The 19476-nt window shown below is 38.1% G+C and overlaps 2 protein-coding genes across 8 annotated transcripts in view; one reads left to right on the forward strand and one right to left on the reverse strand.

The window, feature by feature from the left end:
- NF1 (neurofibromin 1) overlaps positions 1-19476 on the reverse strand; it is a 265097-nt gene that overhangs the window by 63647 nt on the left and 181974 nt on the right. The window lies entirely within an intron of this gene.
- OMG (oligodendrocyte myelin glycoprotein) lies at positions 3831-6816 on the forward strand. Its single transcript, XM_047705873.1, has 2 exons — positions 3831-4101; positions 4938-6816. Exons 1-2 carry the CDS (start codon positions 4099-4101, stop codon positions 6264-6266), a joined length of 1332 nt encoding a protein of 443 aa, XP_047561829.1. The 5' UTR covers positions 3831-4098; the 3' UTR covers positions 6267-6816.

The raw sequence follows: 19476 nt of genomic DNA on the forward strand, positions 1-19476 counted from the left end.
CTAGAGGGTATCATGCTTAGCGAAATAAGTCAATCGGAGAAAGACAACTATCATATGATCTCCCTGATATGAGGGAGAGGAGATGCAACATGGGGGGTTGAGGGGGTAGGAGAAGAGTAAATGAAACAAGATGGGATTGGGAGGGAGACAAACCATAAGTGACTCTTAATCTCACAAAACAAACTGAGGGTTGATGGGGGGAGGGGGTTGGGAGAGGGGGGTGGGGTTATGGATATTGGGGAGGGTATGTGCTATGGTGAGTGCTGTGAAGTGTGTAAACCTGGCGATTCGCAGACCTGTACCCCTGGGGATAAAAATATATGTTTATAAAGTTGTAAAAAAAAAAAAAAAAAAAAAAAAAGAAAGGATGAATCCCCAAGTTTTGTAGCAACATGGACGGGACTGGAAGAGATTATGCTGAGTGAAATAAGTCAAGCAGAGAGAGTCAATTATCATATGGTTTCACTTATTTGTGGAGCATAACAAATAGCATGGAGGACAAGGGGAGATGGAGAGGAGAAGGGAGTTGAGGGAAATTGGAAGGGGAGGTGAACCATGAGAGACTAAGGACTCTGAAAAATGATCTGAGAATTTTGAAGGGGTGGGGGGTGGGAGGTTGGGGGCACCAGGTGGTGGGTATTGTAGAGGGCACGGATTGCATGGAGCACTGGGTGTGGTGCAAAAATAATGAATACTGTTATGCTGAAAAAAAATAAAAAATTAAAAAAAAAAAAAAAAAAAAGACAAACTGATTAGATTTCCAAACTGTTGATTACCACAGGACAGTTGTTCCCTGGCACCTGCCAACCTGTTATACCTTTCACAATGTCGGGGTGATATATCCTAGGACAGTGTGTTTTACAAAAGAATATATAAATGAATATATATATTTATTCCTATATATAATATATAAATGCTTAGTCTAGAATAGTTGCCTGAATAGCTGTAATTCCTGACTTGACAGGCTTATCTAAAATGCAGTGTGACATTAGAAGGAACGAAAAAGTGAAGGGAAGGAAATTGGAGGGGGAGATGAACCATGAGAGACTGCGGACTCTAAGAAACAAACTGAGGGTTTTGCGGGGGTGGGTGGGTGAGCCTGTTGGTGGGTATTAAGAAGGGCATGAACTGCATGGAGCACTGGTGTTATATGTAAACAATGAATCTGGGACACTGCATCAAAAACTAATGATATATTGTATGGTGACTAACATAACATAATAAAAATTTGAAAAAATAAAAAATTAAAAAAATTAAATGCAATGCAATGCATCTGAAATAATACCTAATATCTAAGATAAGCTGTAACGAACACTTAAGCCTATACAAAATTCTTATTTTTTGAGTAATAATAAAATAATATTATATTATTTCATGGGAATTTTTTTAAAAGCTTTTATTTACTTATTTGAGAGAGGGAGAGAGAGGGAGAGAGAGACAGCGACAGAGAGCATGAGCTGAGGGTGGGGAGAGGGAGAAGCAGGCTCCCCGCTATGTAGGACCCTGGGATCATGACCTGAGCCAAAGGCAGACACTTAACCCACTGAGCCACCCAGGGGCCCCTATTTCATGAGAATTTCTAAAAGCATAAGGACAAATTGTTATAATTCAAATACATTAAAATATTTCCCCTCTTTTTTTTTTTTAAGATTTTATTTATTTATTTGACAGAGATCACAAGTAGACGGAGAGGAAGGCAGAGAGAGAGAGAGAGAGAGGGAAGCAGGCCTCCCGCCGAGCAGAGAGCCCGATGCGGGACTCGATCCCAGGACCCTGAGATCATGACCTGAGCCGAAGGCAGCGGCCTAACCCACTGAACCACCCAGGCGCCCTATTTCCCCTCTTTTTGAGAATTTTATAATAATCTTTGAATAAGAGGAAGCAACTGATATGTCCCCAAACCTGAAATGAGAAATACTGGCACTGTTGTTGTATTGGAATTTTCTACTATATACAGCACACCTAATCTCAATAAAGTACTCCCAAATTCATTTGAATTGTAAGTTAATGAAATAACAAATTCTTGGTTTCAAAAAAAATACTGGTAAGTATAATGGACACTTCCACACTGATGTAATGAGACTTCCTAAAATTAAAACAGAGATTTAAGCATTGGTAAATTAACCCTCAATCACATCCCTTGAAGTATAATAGTAAAACAGGAGTTAAAATATGAGAAATCTAAATGTCGAAACAATCATTCCTTATTTCCACAACAATATTGCTGAATGTAGTATTTTTTAACACATTCTTTTTAAGCACTAAGATTGATGACTGGTTTCTGAAATCCATAGAAAGAATCTCATTAAGAGTCCAAGGCTGAACTCTCCAAGTAAAGTGGGAATAAAGCACCTAATCAATAATAAGTTTCTAACACTGCAGACTTATAGAATGTAGATACTTTTCGAGGAACATTAATTTTATACAAAAGGTGACTCCTAGAGTATAGTTTCTTTGCTAAGAAAATAAATTTCAAATTTTAATACAATAAATTCTATTTGGGGTAAAATATGGGGCAAAATAATGACAAATAAATAATAATTTAGAGAAAAAAAGGATTAATAACAAGGCATAAGGAGATTTTCTTTACATGGAATGTACTAATAATTGCTCGTTTTTTAAATAGTAAAAATTTGGTAATGAAAATGCCATGACTTTATCTGCTTTCTTTTCTAAGATAAACTGGCTATTCTGGAAACCAGATTTGATTTTAACAGATTATTTATAGAATCAATCCACTAAAAAGGGAGGCAGAAATTACTATAAATCTGGTCACATTTTATAAAACTCATGACCAAAAGTTTTACCTTTGACATTATTACATGCAATTTAAAAACTCTAAATCACTTTCTCAGTAAGACTAAATGTGAGAGGCGCCTGGGTGGCTCAGTCTTTAAGTGGCTGCCTTTGGCTCATGTCATTATCCCGAGGTCCTGGGATCGAACCCCACATCGGGCTCCTTGCTCAGTGGGGAACCTGCTTTTCCCTCTCCCACTCCCCCTGCTTGTGTTGCCTCTCTTGCTGTGTGTCTGTCAAATAAGTTTCAAAAAATCTAAAAAAAAAAAAAAAAAAAAAAAAAAAAGTGAAACATTCTGAAGAAATCACCTAAGGTTGATGCCATTATTTTTAAAACATAAAATCAAATAAACAGGTATTCCTACAGCATCAAAGATGTCTCTGGAGATAAGAATTCAAATACCTATTGACTGAACAAAACAAGTTGCATGGAGAAGAATATCCTTCACCTAAAAGGCATAAAATAAAACATATCTGACCATATAAATTTAATTAAAAGCATATGATGCTCATTTAAAAATGTAGTCTTGCTTGTATAGTCTGGGTTAAATGATCCTTTGTATCAGAAAGATAAAGACAAAATAACCATATGGAAGTACTTGAGTATTTCCGAAAAAGGAAGATGAAGATTTAAGTGATTGATAAACTCGAAGAGCTGATTATACGTAATAATCACCATGTTGGGGGAGCACATGAAAATGAAACAGATTGTATTATGTTATTCTGAAAAGTGACATGACAATTGAACCATTTTAGAACAACATGAAAAGGCAGGAGTTAAAAATAGTTAAGTGAACATCTTAGAAAAACCATCACAGGGAAGGTCAAATTCATTTTCAACATTTTTTAATGTGTAAAAAGAATAAAGAGTAGAGGCTTTAAAAAGAACCACAAATTCTTCATGAGGCAATGTTCGAATGTAGAACATCAGCTCAGACAGATACACAAAAATGAGAAAGGGCCAGGTCTAAGGTACACGAGGCACTATATCCTATAGCAAATCAGAGATCCATAGGAATGCTCAATGCCGTAAATTAAAAAAAAAAAAAAAATGGGGGGGGGGTCCATTTTGTTGCGTGTGCACCTCTTGCAATAGATTCGAGTCAGCGCCAATGACAGCTCTGCAGTCCTCCTCTGTGGTACTGATCAGGTGGTTGCAGAGCTTCAGCTCCCAGCAACACAATGCAGCTGAGCAGGCAAGCACAGCCCACAGCCAGAAGCGGTTCCCACTCTCCAGAACAAGGCGACCTTTAAGCTTAAGTTTCCCGGAGAAAATGAGATGCTGCTGCTGAAGACGACACTATGGTAAGCTGTTATTTAGATCAGTAAAAGACTGACTTTGGGAATTTTTCCCCCCTTTTTTTTAAAAGAAAAAGTCAATGTGGGGACTGAATATATATTCAGAAGCAAGTGCATGCACCAGAAATTTACTGCAGTGTCAGTGGAGGGGTTTCTTTTTAATATTCATTCACTTTGTGAATGTCCACACTGCTTTCTTTTTAGCATCGGCACTGAAATATACAGGAAAAATCACTATAAAATGCGAGGTTTAAGGGTATGGTGTTGGTCTGAATTTTTCAGGTGCCTTAAAATGTTTTACGAGGATATATTTATCCTAAAAAGACAAAGATGAATTTTAAAGTTTCGTTTTAATATCTAAATAAAATCTTACTCTACACACACATTGACTATTACATTACTGCAGAGATTTAAAAAAAGAAAAAAAAAAACAAAACAGACTCGACAGCCATTTTTTCCTATGTGAGTAAGAAAGGATATTATCAAAAATAGTAATAGCATAAGATTCTGACTCTGTATTTGCAGAGAATGCCATTTTGTAATGTAAAGGCTCTAGGAAGATAAATTAAGAAAGACTATGGTAAAAGAAGGGAGAAGAGAAGGGTGAAAATGCAGAAGCAAGTAGGGGGAGAGAGTCCCTCTCTACCACATAGCCCCAATTGAAGGATTAAGCATTTGGACTATAAATGAAGGGGAGCTTTGTTAGTTTAATCACTGGAACAATTATAAAAGGACTCAACAACAAGGAGGTTTATTGAAAATTTTGCCTAATGCTAACTGACCCATGCAGATGCCTAATTGTGTTTGCATATTAAAAGAAGGGTGTATCTGTTTGTTTCCAGGCTTTGATGGAATATCAGATACTGAAAATGTCTCCCAGCTTGTTCATCCTTCTGTTTCTCACACCTGGTATTTTATGCAGTTGTCCTCTCCAATGTATATGCACAGAGAGGCACAGGCATGTGGACTGTTCAGGCAGAAACTTGACTACATTACCATCTGGACTGCAAGAGAATATTATCCATTTAAATCTGTCTTATAACCATTTTACTGATCTTCATAACCAGTTAACCCAATACACCAATCTGAGGACCCTGGACATTTCAAACAACAGGCTCGAAAGCCTGCCTGCTCAGTTACCTCGGTCCCTCTGGAACATGTCTGCAGCTAACAACAACATTAAACTGCTTGACAAATCTGATACTGCTTATCAGTGGAACCTTAAATTTCTGGATGTTTCTAAGAATATGCTGGAAAAGGTTGTCCTCATTAAAAATACACTAAGAAGTCTTGAGGTTCTCAACCTCAGTAGTAACAAACTTTGGACAGTTCCAACCAATATGCCCTCCAAACTACATATCGTGGACCTGTCTAACAATTCCTTGACACAAATCCTTCCAGGAACATTAATAAACCTGACCAATCTCACACATCTTTACCTGCACAATAATAAGTTCACATTCATTCCAGATCAAGCTTTTGACCAACTCTTTCAGTTGCAAGAGATAACCCTTTACAATAACAGGTGGTTGTGTGACCACAAACAAAACATTACTTACTTACTGAAGTGGATGATGGAAACAAAAGCCCATGTGATAGGGACTCCCTGTTCTAGCCAAATATCATCTCTGAAGGAACATAACATATATCCCACACCTCCTGGATTTACCTCAAGCTTGTTCACTGTAAGTGGGATGCAGACAGTGGACACCATTAACTCTCTGAGTATGGTTACTCAACCCAAAGTGACCAAAACACCCAAACAATATCGAACAAAGGAAACAACGTTTGGTGCCACTCTAAGCAAAGACACCACCTTTGCTAGCACTGACAAGGCTTTTGTGCCCTACCCAGAAGAGACATCCATAGAAACCATCAGTTCACATGAAGCAGCAGCTGCAACTCTAACTATTCATCTCCAAGATGGAATGGTTACAAACACAAGCCTCCCTAGCTCAACAAAATCATCCCCAACACCCATGACCCTAAGCATTACTAGTGGCATGCCAAATAATTTCTCTGAAATGCCTCAACAAAGCACAACCCTTAACTTACGGAGGGAAGAGACAACCACAAATGTAAAGACTCGCTTACCTTCTGTGGCAAGTGCTTGGAAAGTAAATGCTTCATTTCTCTTAATGCTCAATGCTGTGGTCATGCTGGCTGTTTGAGGGTCTGCATTTTTTTTTGAAACTAACAAAAAAACTCTTCCCTGATGTACAGTTGGGAAAATATGCCCCTATCTAACCAGTGATTCAAGCTATATAAGTATTCAAGAAAGCCAGTCTTACATTTCTGACTCTGATGTAATGAAGTAACTTGTCTTAAATAAAAGAAGTGCACAATGTCTTGGTACTCGCTGCTATTTTACTGTCTTAATTAAGTAAAACTAATGAGTTTCCTTCTTTTTAATGAAATGTTTTCTTTTTAAGGCTTCAATTTATTGCACAAGATATAAAGCATCTAAACTTTAATATGTATTTTATGTATGTTTACACTGTCAAACATCTGGGAAAAAAAATAAAAGGTCTATGCTCATAACTGTGTCATTTGGCTTTCTAGTCATACCAACTTAATCTATTGAGTAGAGTCAAAATGACCTAACCATTTCTGTTCTGGGGTACCCTGGTAAAGTCTTTATGGTAAATGACATGTTGGAGGTATCCAAGGATTTTGTCACTGAAGTATAACCGTGGTTGCCCCCGCCATGAATGGTTATGCCACATCATTATGTTACACACAAGCCATAATTGTTTCAAATCTAAATGATGTCCTGCTTCTGAGGAACTCTTGGCTACTTTACAGATTATATAATGGACAAAAGCTCTTCAAAAAGCTAGAAGACACTAGGCTTTGCATTTTAATAAGGAAAGTTTAATGGCTTTGTTTTTTGCATTTAAGAGAAGTATTGGAAACACAATAAAAAGTCTGCCTTTAAAGACATGTAAAGGAACAGTTTTAGAGTATATTTAACAGACCATTTATTAATGGAGAATTTAAATATTTACACAATTAAAAGTCTTCTATATATAGGAGAGGGAAATTTATCTTTTGCACATCAGAATCGGACTTAACTAAATTAAAAGTAAGATTCGTTTCAGAATAAAATCCTGGGGGTGTAAGAAACATGGGCAGTAGTAAGGAAGAGACAGGAAAAGGAAAGGAAAATGGAAAAAAGGGATGGGATTCATCTCTAAAACCAGGCAATGAGCCCAATAAAACACACAAAAGGACTAAGGCTGGGCATAGGACAGATCTTAACATTCCACATCAAACTGCACTGGGACACAACTAGAAGAAAATGGAGAATTTCCCGAAAGTATAAAAGTAAGGCACCTTATGAATTAGAGACAAACCTAAGAGCCAAGAGTCAGGAAAAGAAGCTCTGAAACAAGGCTAGATTAAAGTGCAAGAAAGCATAACTGAAGCAGGTGGGCCACAAATGAGGTATTTAATTTGTGAGACACAAGGAAGAATCTATTTCAAGCCATTCCTAGAGTTGGGAGAGAGTCCAGAAAGAAACTTTTATGCTCCTTCCTAAAACATTTTAAAATAAAATAAGACTTCTTTCTAGATCTGGGAACATTTCTATTCAGAGAGAGAGAAAAGAAATAACCCTCTAATGTGTGTGTGTGTGTGTGTGTGTTTAAAGGACCAGGCTTATGGAAAAATTACTGTTAAATTTCAATAAAGCAATTCCTTTCCTGTACTGTGGCTCTTGAACATTTCTTTGCCCCAGCAAACCTAACTTACTATGTCAGGGAATTTCACCATGAAGAAAGGGGGTTATTTGAAAAAGTCCCCTAAATGATTTTAAAATTCACTAGCTTTCCAAATGGGCAAGCTGTTCCCATTCCCTCCCAATCACTGATCTAGTATCTTCACCAGAGATGATAAAGACTAATTGCCCAGATATTTCCTACTCTACTTCAAACGTGTGTCTTGTTTCAAAAAACACATATCCTGAGCTTCACAACAAGCTTCACAACCTTCTTTCACTGAAGGTGCCAAATATACGTCATATATATATACACACACACACACTATGTGGAAAAGTGGCAAGAAGATGAAATTATGGATAATGGCATAAGTAGCACCTATGGATTATGCCAATCTTACTGATTTGTCTAAAAATGCAGAGGAAAAAACTCAGTAAATTTACAAGTATAAAGCATGTCAACTACACAGACTCTAAGTCCTTAGAAAGAAGTTACTACCTAGCCTTAAAGTAATCACATAAACTTCCTTCTAAGGAAATTGTGTTCTTGTCATTATTAATGGAGGAGGGCTCATTATTTGCCCCTAAGACAAGAACTACTGTATTACTGGGCTTCATAAACATTTCAAAACGCATTAGTCCTCTCAAGCTTGTAAGATATGTATCCATCCATCCATCTATCCACCCCTAAGGCTCGGTTCTATTTTACAGTAACTTTTGTTTCTCACCAGTCAAGAGGATCCAAATAAGAGCACAAATGACAAAGCAAATGCAGTATGGGATAAAGTATCAGTGAAGAGTGTGCGCTCTGATGTCTAAATTTAGGCCTAAATCCTGCCTGTCGTTTCTCAGGGTACCATTCTGGACAGGATACCACTTCTCTCGGTCAGTTTCCTCATGCCTCAAAGAACCCAGCAGAACTTACTCACAGTGTTTCTCTTGAGGATCACATAGTGTAATTCACAGGGATCCTTAACACAGTGTCATGGCCCCCGACACTCTACATGCAGTAATGTTGCTGCTGCTGCTGTTCAGATTATTATCACATGTGTACGTCCAAACCTACTGCTTTGAGAAATTCATGCATGTAGAAACACCCAAGCTCTCTACCCTAGCAGCAGTAAAATGAAAGGATGTGTGCACTTCAGTCTCTGCTCTTCACCCTCCAGAATTCAGGTTCAGATGTTAGTGGAATAGGGAGCCAGAAGAAAGCCAGAGAAACATTTATTATCACAGCAGAATGAGAAGACATCTTTGGCTCAACTGAAAGATCACAAGTATGGGCTATTCAATGCTTCCATAACAATTCTCTGGAGTAGCAGCAAGTTCTTTCAATGGACACCAAAAATGTCACATGAAAGTCAACCCCAAGTCTATTGTAAGATTATTCCTTGTGAAATACATTTTAAGAACTAGATAAACAATGATACCATGCATTGCAAACCACCAGCCAGCATCACGGTTGAAAGTGAAAAGTTAGATTTCTATTAAAATTAGAATCAAGGGGCGCCTGGGTGGCTCAGTGGGTTAAGCCGCTGCCTTCGGCTCAGGTCATGATCCCAGGTCCTGGGTTCAAGCCCCACATCGGGCTTTCTGCTCGGCGGGGAGCCTGCTTCCTCCTCTCTCTCTCTGCCTGCCTCTCTGCCTACTTGTGATTTCTCTCTGTCAAATAAATAAATAAAATCTTTAAAAAAAAAATTAGAATCAAAACAATAATGCCAATTATCACCAATCTTTTCAACAGTATTTGGGAAATTCCAGAATAGGAACAACAAATACAATTATATGGAAATAAGAAACAAAATTATTATTAAGAGACTGAAATAATTGCCTATCCCAAGGATTCCTCAGGAATGTCTTCAAAAGAATAACCTTAAATAACTAATGAAAAAAATATGGAACCACGAATGACTTTCTCATATACAGGCAACGAATAATTAGAAAATTCCAGGAAGAAAATTCCAGGAAGAAAATTCCATGGCAGCAACAAAAAATCCAATCTACAATGCCAAGAAATAACATTCATATGAAATGGTTGGACTCAAATGGGGAAAAGCTAAAAAACATTAATGAGAGGTATTAACCGAGACTTGATGGAGATGATAAAGATTTCTCCATTAATCTATTCTTTCAATCAATAGACATTTATTCAGCACCTGGAATGTACCAGACATCAAGGCTAAGTACAGAAGACACACCTTGAGTGATACTGCAAAGATGAGATTATTTCCAGTATAATTCATTGAGTAAACCAACTCTGACAAATAACTCAATGAAATTCTTTTTGGAACAAGAAATGAAACACTTAAGTTCATCTGGGAATGAATGAATGAATGAATGAATGAATGAATGAATGAATAGAAAAAAGAAGAAGTAGTGGAGTTACCTTACACTTTCTCTAGAGGAAAACACATCTCAGCTCTAATAATTAAGACAGAACGGTAAGGTCCTAAAAATAGAAAGGAAGATATCCATAGCATAGAAATGAAAGTGCAACCAGAGCATACTGCACAGGAGAATTCCATTTCCTCACAGGGTAGTTGTGAGGAGTGAGGACAAAATGAGATAATTCACACAACATGCTCAGAACGGTGCATACCACATAATAAATTCCTAAACATTATTAACATGGAGGGGGAAAATGTCACAAATTCCACGGCAAGGGTAAGACTCAATAAAGAATGGTGGGGAAACTGAACACAGCCCAATTTAACATTCACTTCATGTGATAACCTATATAGTGAACTAAAAAAGACATTAAACAAAAAGGAAGTCTTAAAACCATCACAGGATTTACACATATTTATAAAATCTCTGGGTGACTTTTTAAAATTAGAAATAGAAAAAAAAAATCACAAAGAAATCATCAATAGTTTTGTCTATACAAAACTCCCAAATTTCTTTATGCTGAAACAATGAGCCTAATAAAAACAAAGAGAATACCATAAAGGAGACTGCTAACCAAAAGCTCGCAAAATTGATAAAAAATATATTTATATTCCCAATGGATAAATGGGCAAAGGACATAAAAAGAACATTTAAAAGAGGGAGCATGGTGATGGATAAGTATCTGGGAATATGGCCCACCACATAATAACTGAGAAATAAAAATAAAGTATGATACCATTCTCATTAGTAATTTGCAAGCAATTTTTAATAAATAAAAATTAAGGCTGGGGAAGACATCACAAAATAGCTATATTCACATACTGGTACAAATCCTTTGGACAGCAACTGGCATCTGTGATGAGAAAACAGCTATTTTAGGTTGCTGCCTAGGCATTCTGCAGTATGACAACCCTGCACAAACCCCGAGTCTGGACATTTAGATAAGGACCTGAGCTTGGGATTTCTACCACAAGTTCCTGCTTTGCTTTTCCTGGGGCACATTTTTAAGTAACTGCTTAGAGATGAGCCCATTAAAATTTTAGTGACCATCACCCCAACCACCTTATAAGTAATAGGTGCTTGCTACCCCGTGCTCCGTGCTCTATTTTCTGCTCGCTGGTAACCCAGGATGGAAGACTGCCCTTCCTCCAGGTCACTGTGCTTCCTCCCCCACCCCATATTTCTGGGATCCATAAGTAATAAATCTTGTGACTTTACTTCCTTGGAGTGAGTGTACTGAAACAATCAAATCAAAACAACCCCAGGGTTTTCACTTCCCCAAAGCAGAAGCCCAGATATTGAAGGACCTCCTTGCCAACCCTGTGTAGGTGGTTTGTGCCTCCTCATTCAATAGCTCATAATCTGCATACTCTTTTTTTTTTTTAATAATCCATTCTCCTCCCTTTTCAGCTGAAATATAGTTGACATACAATGTTATATTAGTTTCAGGTGTACACAGTGATTCGACAATTCTAAGTGTAGTTACCATATAATGTTATTACAATATTATTAACCGTATTTCCTCTGCTGTACTTTATATTTCCATGACTAATTTATTTTATACGTGGAAGTTTATGCCTCTTACTCCCCTTCACCTATTTCACCTATCTCCTCACTCACCTACCCTTTGGTAACCACCAGTTTGTTCTCTGTATTTGAGTCTGTTAGTCTGTTGATTGTTGTTTTCTAGATTCCACATCATTAAATCATATGCTATCTGTGTTTCTCTGTCTGACTTATTTCACTTAGCATAATATGCTCTAGGTCCATCCAGGTTGTAAGAAATAGTGAGACTTCATTCTTTTTTATGGCTGAGTAATCTTTCACATTGTCTTTATCTACCACATTGTCTTTATCTATTTATCTATCAATGGACACTTGGGTTGCTTACACTTTGACTTTGTAAATAATGCTGCAATAAAAACAAGGGTGCATATAGCTTTTCAAATTAGTGTTTTTGTTTTCTTTGGGCAAATACTCATTATGGTACTATCTGCATATTCTTAATTTAATACACCCACTATGGGCAGTGATCAAAAACCTAAAATACTTTAACCTATAACCTAGTAAATTCTAGGTAAACGCTTTCTGACAGCAAAAAAAAAAAAAAAAAAAAAAAAAAAAAAAATGGAAACAATACTAAATATCTACCATTAGGACATGAGGTAAATAAATCATGATCCACTGACCAGAGTATTATGTGTCTAATAAAAATATTTATTAGAGGGGCGCCTGGGTGGCTCAGTGGGTTAAGCCGCTGCCTTCGGCTCAGGTCATGATCCCAGGTCCTGGGTTCAAGCCCCACATCGGGCTTTCTGCTCAGCAGGGAGCCTGCTTCCTCCTCTCTCTCTGCCTGCCTCTCTGCCTACTTGTGATTTCTCTCTGTCAAATAAATAAATAAAATCTTTAAAAAAAAATTTATTAGAGTTTTTTCAAGTTTGAAAGATGGAAAAGGCAAAAACTAGGAAGATAAGCAAAAATAATCAGATATAAACATAAATACAGAACTATGTATTAAAAACAACAAAAAAGAGAAATATACCAAAATGCTGATACTGTATACCAAGTATGTTTTATTACCTACTTTTTCTTTGAGAAATGCCAAGAGATACAAGAAAAGAACTATTTGAAAACCTGTCCACAAGATCTAGGTTGAGCAGGAAAACAAGAAAATGAGACGATGAAAAATGAACTGTGAATAGGTAGGGGTAGCCAACAAACTAGAGGGTATCACGAAGTAAAGATCAGAGATGGAGAAGTATAATCAGAATTCTTGGAAGCACCTATACAGGCATACCTCCTTTTTTTTTTTTTAAATAAAGATTTTATTTAGGTCCTTGAGAGAGAGAGAGTCAGAGGGAAGAAGCAGACTCCCTGCTGAGCAGGGAGCCCGATGAGGGACTCGATCCTGGGACTCCAGGATCATGACCTGAGCCAAAGGCAGTCACTTAATCAACTGCCTTTGGCATCCCCAGGCACCCCCAGGCATACCTCCTTTTATTGCGCTTCATTTACGGCACTTTGTAGATAGTGTGTTTTCTACAAATTGAAGGTTTGTTGCCACCCTGCACTGAACAAGTCTATTTGTGCCATTTTTTCCTACAGTGTTTGCTCACTTTTGTGTCTCTCACATTTTGGTAATTCTCCCAATATTTCTAACTTTTTCATTATCATTATATTAGTTATATGGTGATCCGTGATCAGTGATGTTTGATGTTACTACTACAATTGTTTTGGGGTGCCAAGAACTGCACCCATACAAGATGGTGAGTAAATGTGTATGTTCTGACTGCTCCACCAACCAGCCGCCCTCCCAACCCCCACTTCACATCTCTCTTCCTCCCCTCCAGCCTCCCTATTCCCTGAGACACAACAGTCTTGAAATCAGGGCCGTGAATGACCCTACAATGGCTACTAAGGGTCCAAGTGAAAGGAAGAGTTGCACGTCTCTCACTTTAAATCAAAAGCTAAGGGAACCTGGGTAGTTCAGTCTGTTAAGTGACCAACTCTTGACTTCAGTTCAGGTCAGATCTCTGTCCTGAGACTGAGCCTCGCATTGCACTCTGTGCTCAGTGGGGAATCTGCTTGAGATACTTTCTTTCTGACCCTACCCCAGTTCACGTATGCACGTGCATGTGCTCTCTCGCTCATTCTCTCTCCAAAATAAATAAATAAATCTTAAAAAAAAAAAATCAAAAGCTAGCGATGAGCACGCTTAGTGAGGAAGGCATGTCGAAAGTCAAGGTTAGGCCAAAAGCTAAGCCCTTTGTGCCAAACGGCTAGCCAAATTGTGAATGCAAAGGAAAAGTTCTTGAAGCTACTTTAGTGAACACACAAATGATAAGAGAGCAAAACAGCCTGATTGCTGACATGAGAAAGTTTTCAGGGTCTGAATAGAAGATGAAGCCAGCCACAACATTCCCAGAAGCCAAAGCCTAATCTAGAGCAAGGCCCCAACTCTCTTTGCTTCTGTGAAGGTTGAGAGAGGGATGAAGCCACAGAAGAAAAGTCTGAAGCTGGTGGAGGTTAGTTCATGAGGTTTAAGAAAAGAAGCATTTTCCATAACAGAGAAGCAACAAGAGGAAGCAGCAGGTGCTGAGGCAGAAGCTGCAGCAAGATCTCCAGGAGATCCAGCTCAGATCCTTCATGACGGCGGCCACGCCAAACCGCAGGTTTTCAGCGTAGACAAAACAGCCGTCTCTCGGAAGACAACATCATCTAAGACTTTCATAGCTAGAAAGAAACTGATTCATAGCTTCAAAGCTTCAAAGGACAGGCTGATCCTCTTGTTAGGGACTAATGCAGCGGATGACCTGAAGTTGAAATCAATGCTCATTTATAAAACTGAAAATCCTAGGACACTTAAGAATTATGCTAAATCTACTCTGCCTGTGCTCTACAAATGGAACAACAAAGCCTGAATATCAGCAAAACTGTTTATAACATGGTTTTACTGAATATTTTAAGCCCACTGTTGAGACCTGTTACTCAGAAAAAAGATTCCTTTCAAAATATGAATGCTTACTGACAATGCACCTAGTCACCCAAGAGCTGTCATGGAGATGGACAATGAGAGTAAAGCTGTTTTCATGTTTGCTAACAACATCCATTCTGCAGCCTATAGATCAAAAAGTGATTGTGACCCTCAAGTCTTACTAAATAAATACATTTTATAAGACTACAGCTGCCATAGATACTGCTTCCTCTAATGGAACCAGATGAAGTAAATTAAAAAATTTCTGGAAAGGAGATACCATTCTAGAAGCCATCACAAAAGAGGTCAAAATATCAAGATGAACAGGAGTTTTGGGAGAAGTTGATTTATTTTAAGATTTTATTATTTATCTGACACAGAGAGAGACAGACAGAGAGCACAAGCAGGGGGAGGAGCAGAGGCAGAGGGAAAAGCAGACACCCCGCTGAACAGGGAGCCCGATGTGGGCCTTGATCCCAGAACCCTGGGATCATGACCTGAGATGAAGGCAGCTGCTTAATTGACTAAGGCGCCCCTGTAAGAAGTTGATTTCAACCTCCTGGATGACTGTAGGGGTTTTAAGACGTCAGTGGAAGAAGTAACTGCAGATGTGGTAAAGTAACAAGAAAACAGGATTAGATTAGAAGTGAAGTCTGAAGACAAGACTGAATTGCTGAAACCTCATGTAAAACCTGAAGAGATGAGGAGCTGCTTCTGATGGATGAACAAAGAAAGTGGTTTCTTGAGTTGGAATCTATTCCTGGTAAAGATGCCATGGCAATTGTTGAAATAACAACAAAAGACTTAGAATATGACATACACTTACTTGAAAAAGCAACAGCAGGGTTTCAGAGGACTGACTTCAACTGTGAAAGTTCTACCATGAGTAAAATGTTATTGAACAGCATCACGTGCTACAGAGAAATCATTCCTGAAAGGGAGTCAATCAGTGCATGGAACTTCATTGTTGCCTTGTCTTAATTGCCAAGGCCACCTCCACTTCAGCAACCAGCACCTTGACTGGTCAGCAGCCATTACACCAAGGCAAGAGCTTTTACAAGCAAGAAAATTACAACTTGCTGAAAGCGCAAATGATGATTAGCGTTTTCAGCATAAAGTATCATGGGTAGAGGTATGTACACTGTTATTTTAGACATGCTGTTGCAAACTTAACGGGCTATAGTACAGGGTAAACATCACTTTTACATTCAGTGGGAAACCAAAAATTCATTGGATTCACTTTACGGTGATGTTTGCTTCATTGCAGTGGTCCCGAGCTGAACCTGCAGCTTCTCCAAGGTTGGCCTACACACTTTACGAGCTACCGCTAGCTCCACATGGCCAGTTGCTGTGAGGAGTGCTCCCCCAACAAATCTAACCAGATGAGCTCTTTTCTCTCCTCCAGACAAACAAAACCCCTCAGAACATTCATAATTTCCAAGCCTCAGAATACAGTCTAAACTCTCAATATGGTTTAATTATGGTCAGGCGCTTGCCTCCCATCACAGTAAGTAGCATCTTCAAACCTCCCAGCTCCATCATTGTATAGTTCAAGCAAAATGTCTTTTTGTCTCTGGTTCACCATGCTCTTTCTTGCCACCTTGCAGAGGACATGCAGTGTATTACTTTCCCTCTTCTTCCCTTGGCAAACTCTTATTCATCCTTTTGATTTTAGTTTAGATATCACTCCCTCCTACAAATTTTTTGACCATTTGATCTGAATTTATAAATAAAGATGAAAGATACATAACTGGTGGGCTAACAACAACTTACTTAAGACAGACCAAGTCAAACATCTGAAAGTCTAATTCCACAATCTAAGTTTCTTCCATCAGGTCAAGTAATAGCTTCAGAGTCCAGAAAAAGGAGAGATTGAAAAGAAATTATGAATGAAGGAAGGGGTGCTTCGGTGGCTCAGTTGGTTTAAGCCTCCAACTCTTGGTTGTGACTCAGGTCATGATCAAGGTCATGGAATCGAGCCCCATGTTGGGCTCCAAGCTCAGTGGGGAGTCTGCATGAGATTCTTTCTCTCCCTCCCCCCTCCACCCCCCCCCAAAGTAAATAAAATCTTAAAAAAAAAAAAAAAAGATGAAGGAAGATTTGGCTGGTGGCTACTTATAAGAAATTAGCTCTGGGCAAGTATGAGTTACCTATGGAACAATTCCAGAGAAATGTTAATTCTGATACCTCTGAACAACTTAGTACCAGCAGATTGCTTGAGGGAAACCAGTCAGGGAAACAGAAACAAATGCCACCTCAATTGTTAACGTATTAAGCAGATTAGTTTGCTTCACGCTTTGGAAAGTGTTGTGCAAAGTGAGGTTTTAAAGAAGCTTAACTTAAGAAAAAAAATTCCATTTTGGCTCAAAGCCCCAACTCCATTAAACATGTTTAGGAACTGGTGGAGACATACACTCAATACCCCTATCTATCCTTTCTATAATTCGTAGCCTGATACTATGAATCTGTTGGAAGTTATTGATAAGATTGAAGCACAAAAACTAAACATAGACACACACACATGCACACGTGCACACACAGAGTTAAAAGAATGAACTCTATAGTTCTTTTCTGATCAAAACAGTGTTCTAAATGTACTTAAAACACATGGCAGATTAAAAGTGCATGAGAGGTTTTCTCATCTACAGTCTGTTATTATCTTGGGCAAGTGATTCAGTGGATCTTCTGGTAAAAATCTAGTCAAGAACATGTATTCCATATAGGTATTTTAAAGAATACACTAAATCATGTTTATTAAAGCTACATTTTTTTTTTTTTTTTTAAAGATTACTGTTGTCCCTTGTTTAAGAGATTCCTGGGCAATCACCAAGATCAGAAATGGAAATGACTGAACCCAGAATGGTACCTAATTCCCCATGTATGGTAGTTAGACCTCAAATAATGAGTTTACAAGGTTTCCTATTTATTTGTCCCATAGGAAATACGATTTAGCTGTAAAAAAATATCAGATATCTGAATAATTCACATATATATCTCATGGCCAAGTATCACATAAATCTGATGAAATATTCAATACCAAGAAACATAGTTCTTCACTTTGAGACTTTGTTGCCCATAGTCACCATTCAAACAAACAGAACACTCTGGGAGGCTGAAGGAATTGAAATGCTTGTCAAATCCTTGCTTCAACAGAAAATAAACTAAGATTGAATGCTTTTCTTGAGAAAGAAAAAAAACAAAGTATCAGTAAGGGAAAACAAAGATGTCATCACCACAATAACCACCAGGAAGGCCCTTGTTTGCCAAACAAAGCCTCAGCAACCGCTCCTGCATGTAAGACATCATGTAATGTAAGAGTAACTGGCACACGGCCACATCCATTTACCAGTCCGACTACTCGGAAAGCAGATATTCAGCTGTAGTTCCTCATAGTGATGATAAATAGGCAAAGAAAGATTTAACAATGCCATCCATTGATAAGTTCTAATATTTCCTCATAGTGTGGCTCTTCTACAATGATTACATGAAATCTTTCCTCCTTTAACCAAGTATATACTTGGATGAAGTGCTAGAAGTCTCTTGCCCTGACTCTAAGTTAAAAAAACAATAAAAGCTGCAGGACAGTATAAACTTAGAGGCACTGTAAAGTTTCTTTAAAGCACATGTAAATTAATCAAAGCACCAAAGAGTTACCTGAAACTAGTAAAACATCTTCAGACATTAAGTATGAGTTGACTATAAACTGATTTTAATTTTTTAAAAAATATTTTTATTTATTTGACAGAGATCACAAGTAGGCAAAGAGGCAGGCAGAGAGAGAGAGAGGAGGAAGCAGGCTCCTCGAGGAGCAGAGAGCCCAATGTGGGGCTCGATCCCAGGACCCTGGGATCATGACCTGAGCCGAAGGCAGAGGCTTTAACCCACTGAGCCACCCAGGTGCCCCCTGATTTTAATTTTTAACATAAATGTCACACATGATGCAAGTATTACTAAGGGCCAGTTTGTAAGTCACATAAGAAAAGACTCATTTTAAACAAAAAATAGTATTACTAAGCTTGACACTTTGTCTTAACAAAAAAATTTCAAGTATGAAGATTTCCCTGCCATATCTAAATAGACTTCAGACTTTGACAGTCCTTCCAAAAACGATTTCCTTTAAATGTTGTGCTCAAAGGCAGCAGGATTTGAAGTATATCACGTCCAACAGGGACTCTTCTGAAAGGAACAATAGTCACTTGGATGTATTTACTCTTAATTGCTGGTTTTAAAATTTTTCCATGTTGTTTTATATATTCAAAGCTCTTTAGGACATCTTGGGATTATTTCCTTTCAAGGATCACATACTTACACTAAAGGAGGTGAACCACAATTCATTAAAACAACAACTGGTGGGGTGCCTGGATGGCATGGTCAGTTAAGTGTCAGACTCTTGATTTTGGCTCAGGTCAGTGATCCCAGGGTCCTAAGACTGAGCTCCGCATCAGACTCTGTGCTTCCCATGGAGTCTGTGGGAGATTCTTTCTCTCCATTTTCCTCTGCCCCTCCCACCCCTTTGTGCCACTGTTGCTCGCTCTAATAAATAAAATCTTTAAAAAAAAAAATACTGGTTTTTTTTTTCATAGCAATTCATAGATTGTAGCCACTAACCATATTATTTTATAGCACGTCAAGTCACAACTACCAGATTATTCAGAATCAATCATTAAATCATCTTTGACCAAGGTCACTATACTTCTATAAACCAAGTAGGCAGAAAACAAAACCGCTAGAGAAATCTTTTGGCTCAATTCAGAACTCCAATTCTAATTGCTATTATTAAATCAAGTCTTCTTCCTTCAAA

The sequence above is a fragment of the Lutra lutra genome, chromosome 16 (assembly GCF_902655055.1).
Source record: "Lutra lutra chromosome 16, mLutLut1.2, whole genome shotgun sequence".
Taxonomy (NCBI): domain Eukaryota; kingdom Metazoa; phylum Chordata; class Mammalia; order Carnivora; family Mustelidae; genus Lutra; species Lutra lutra.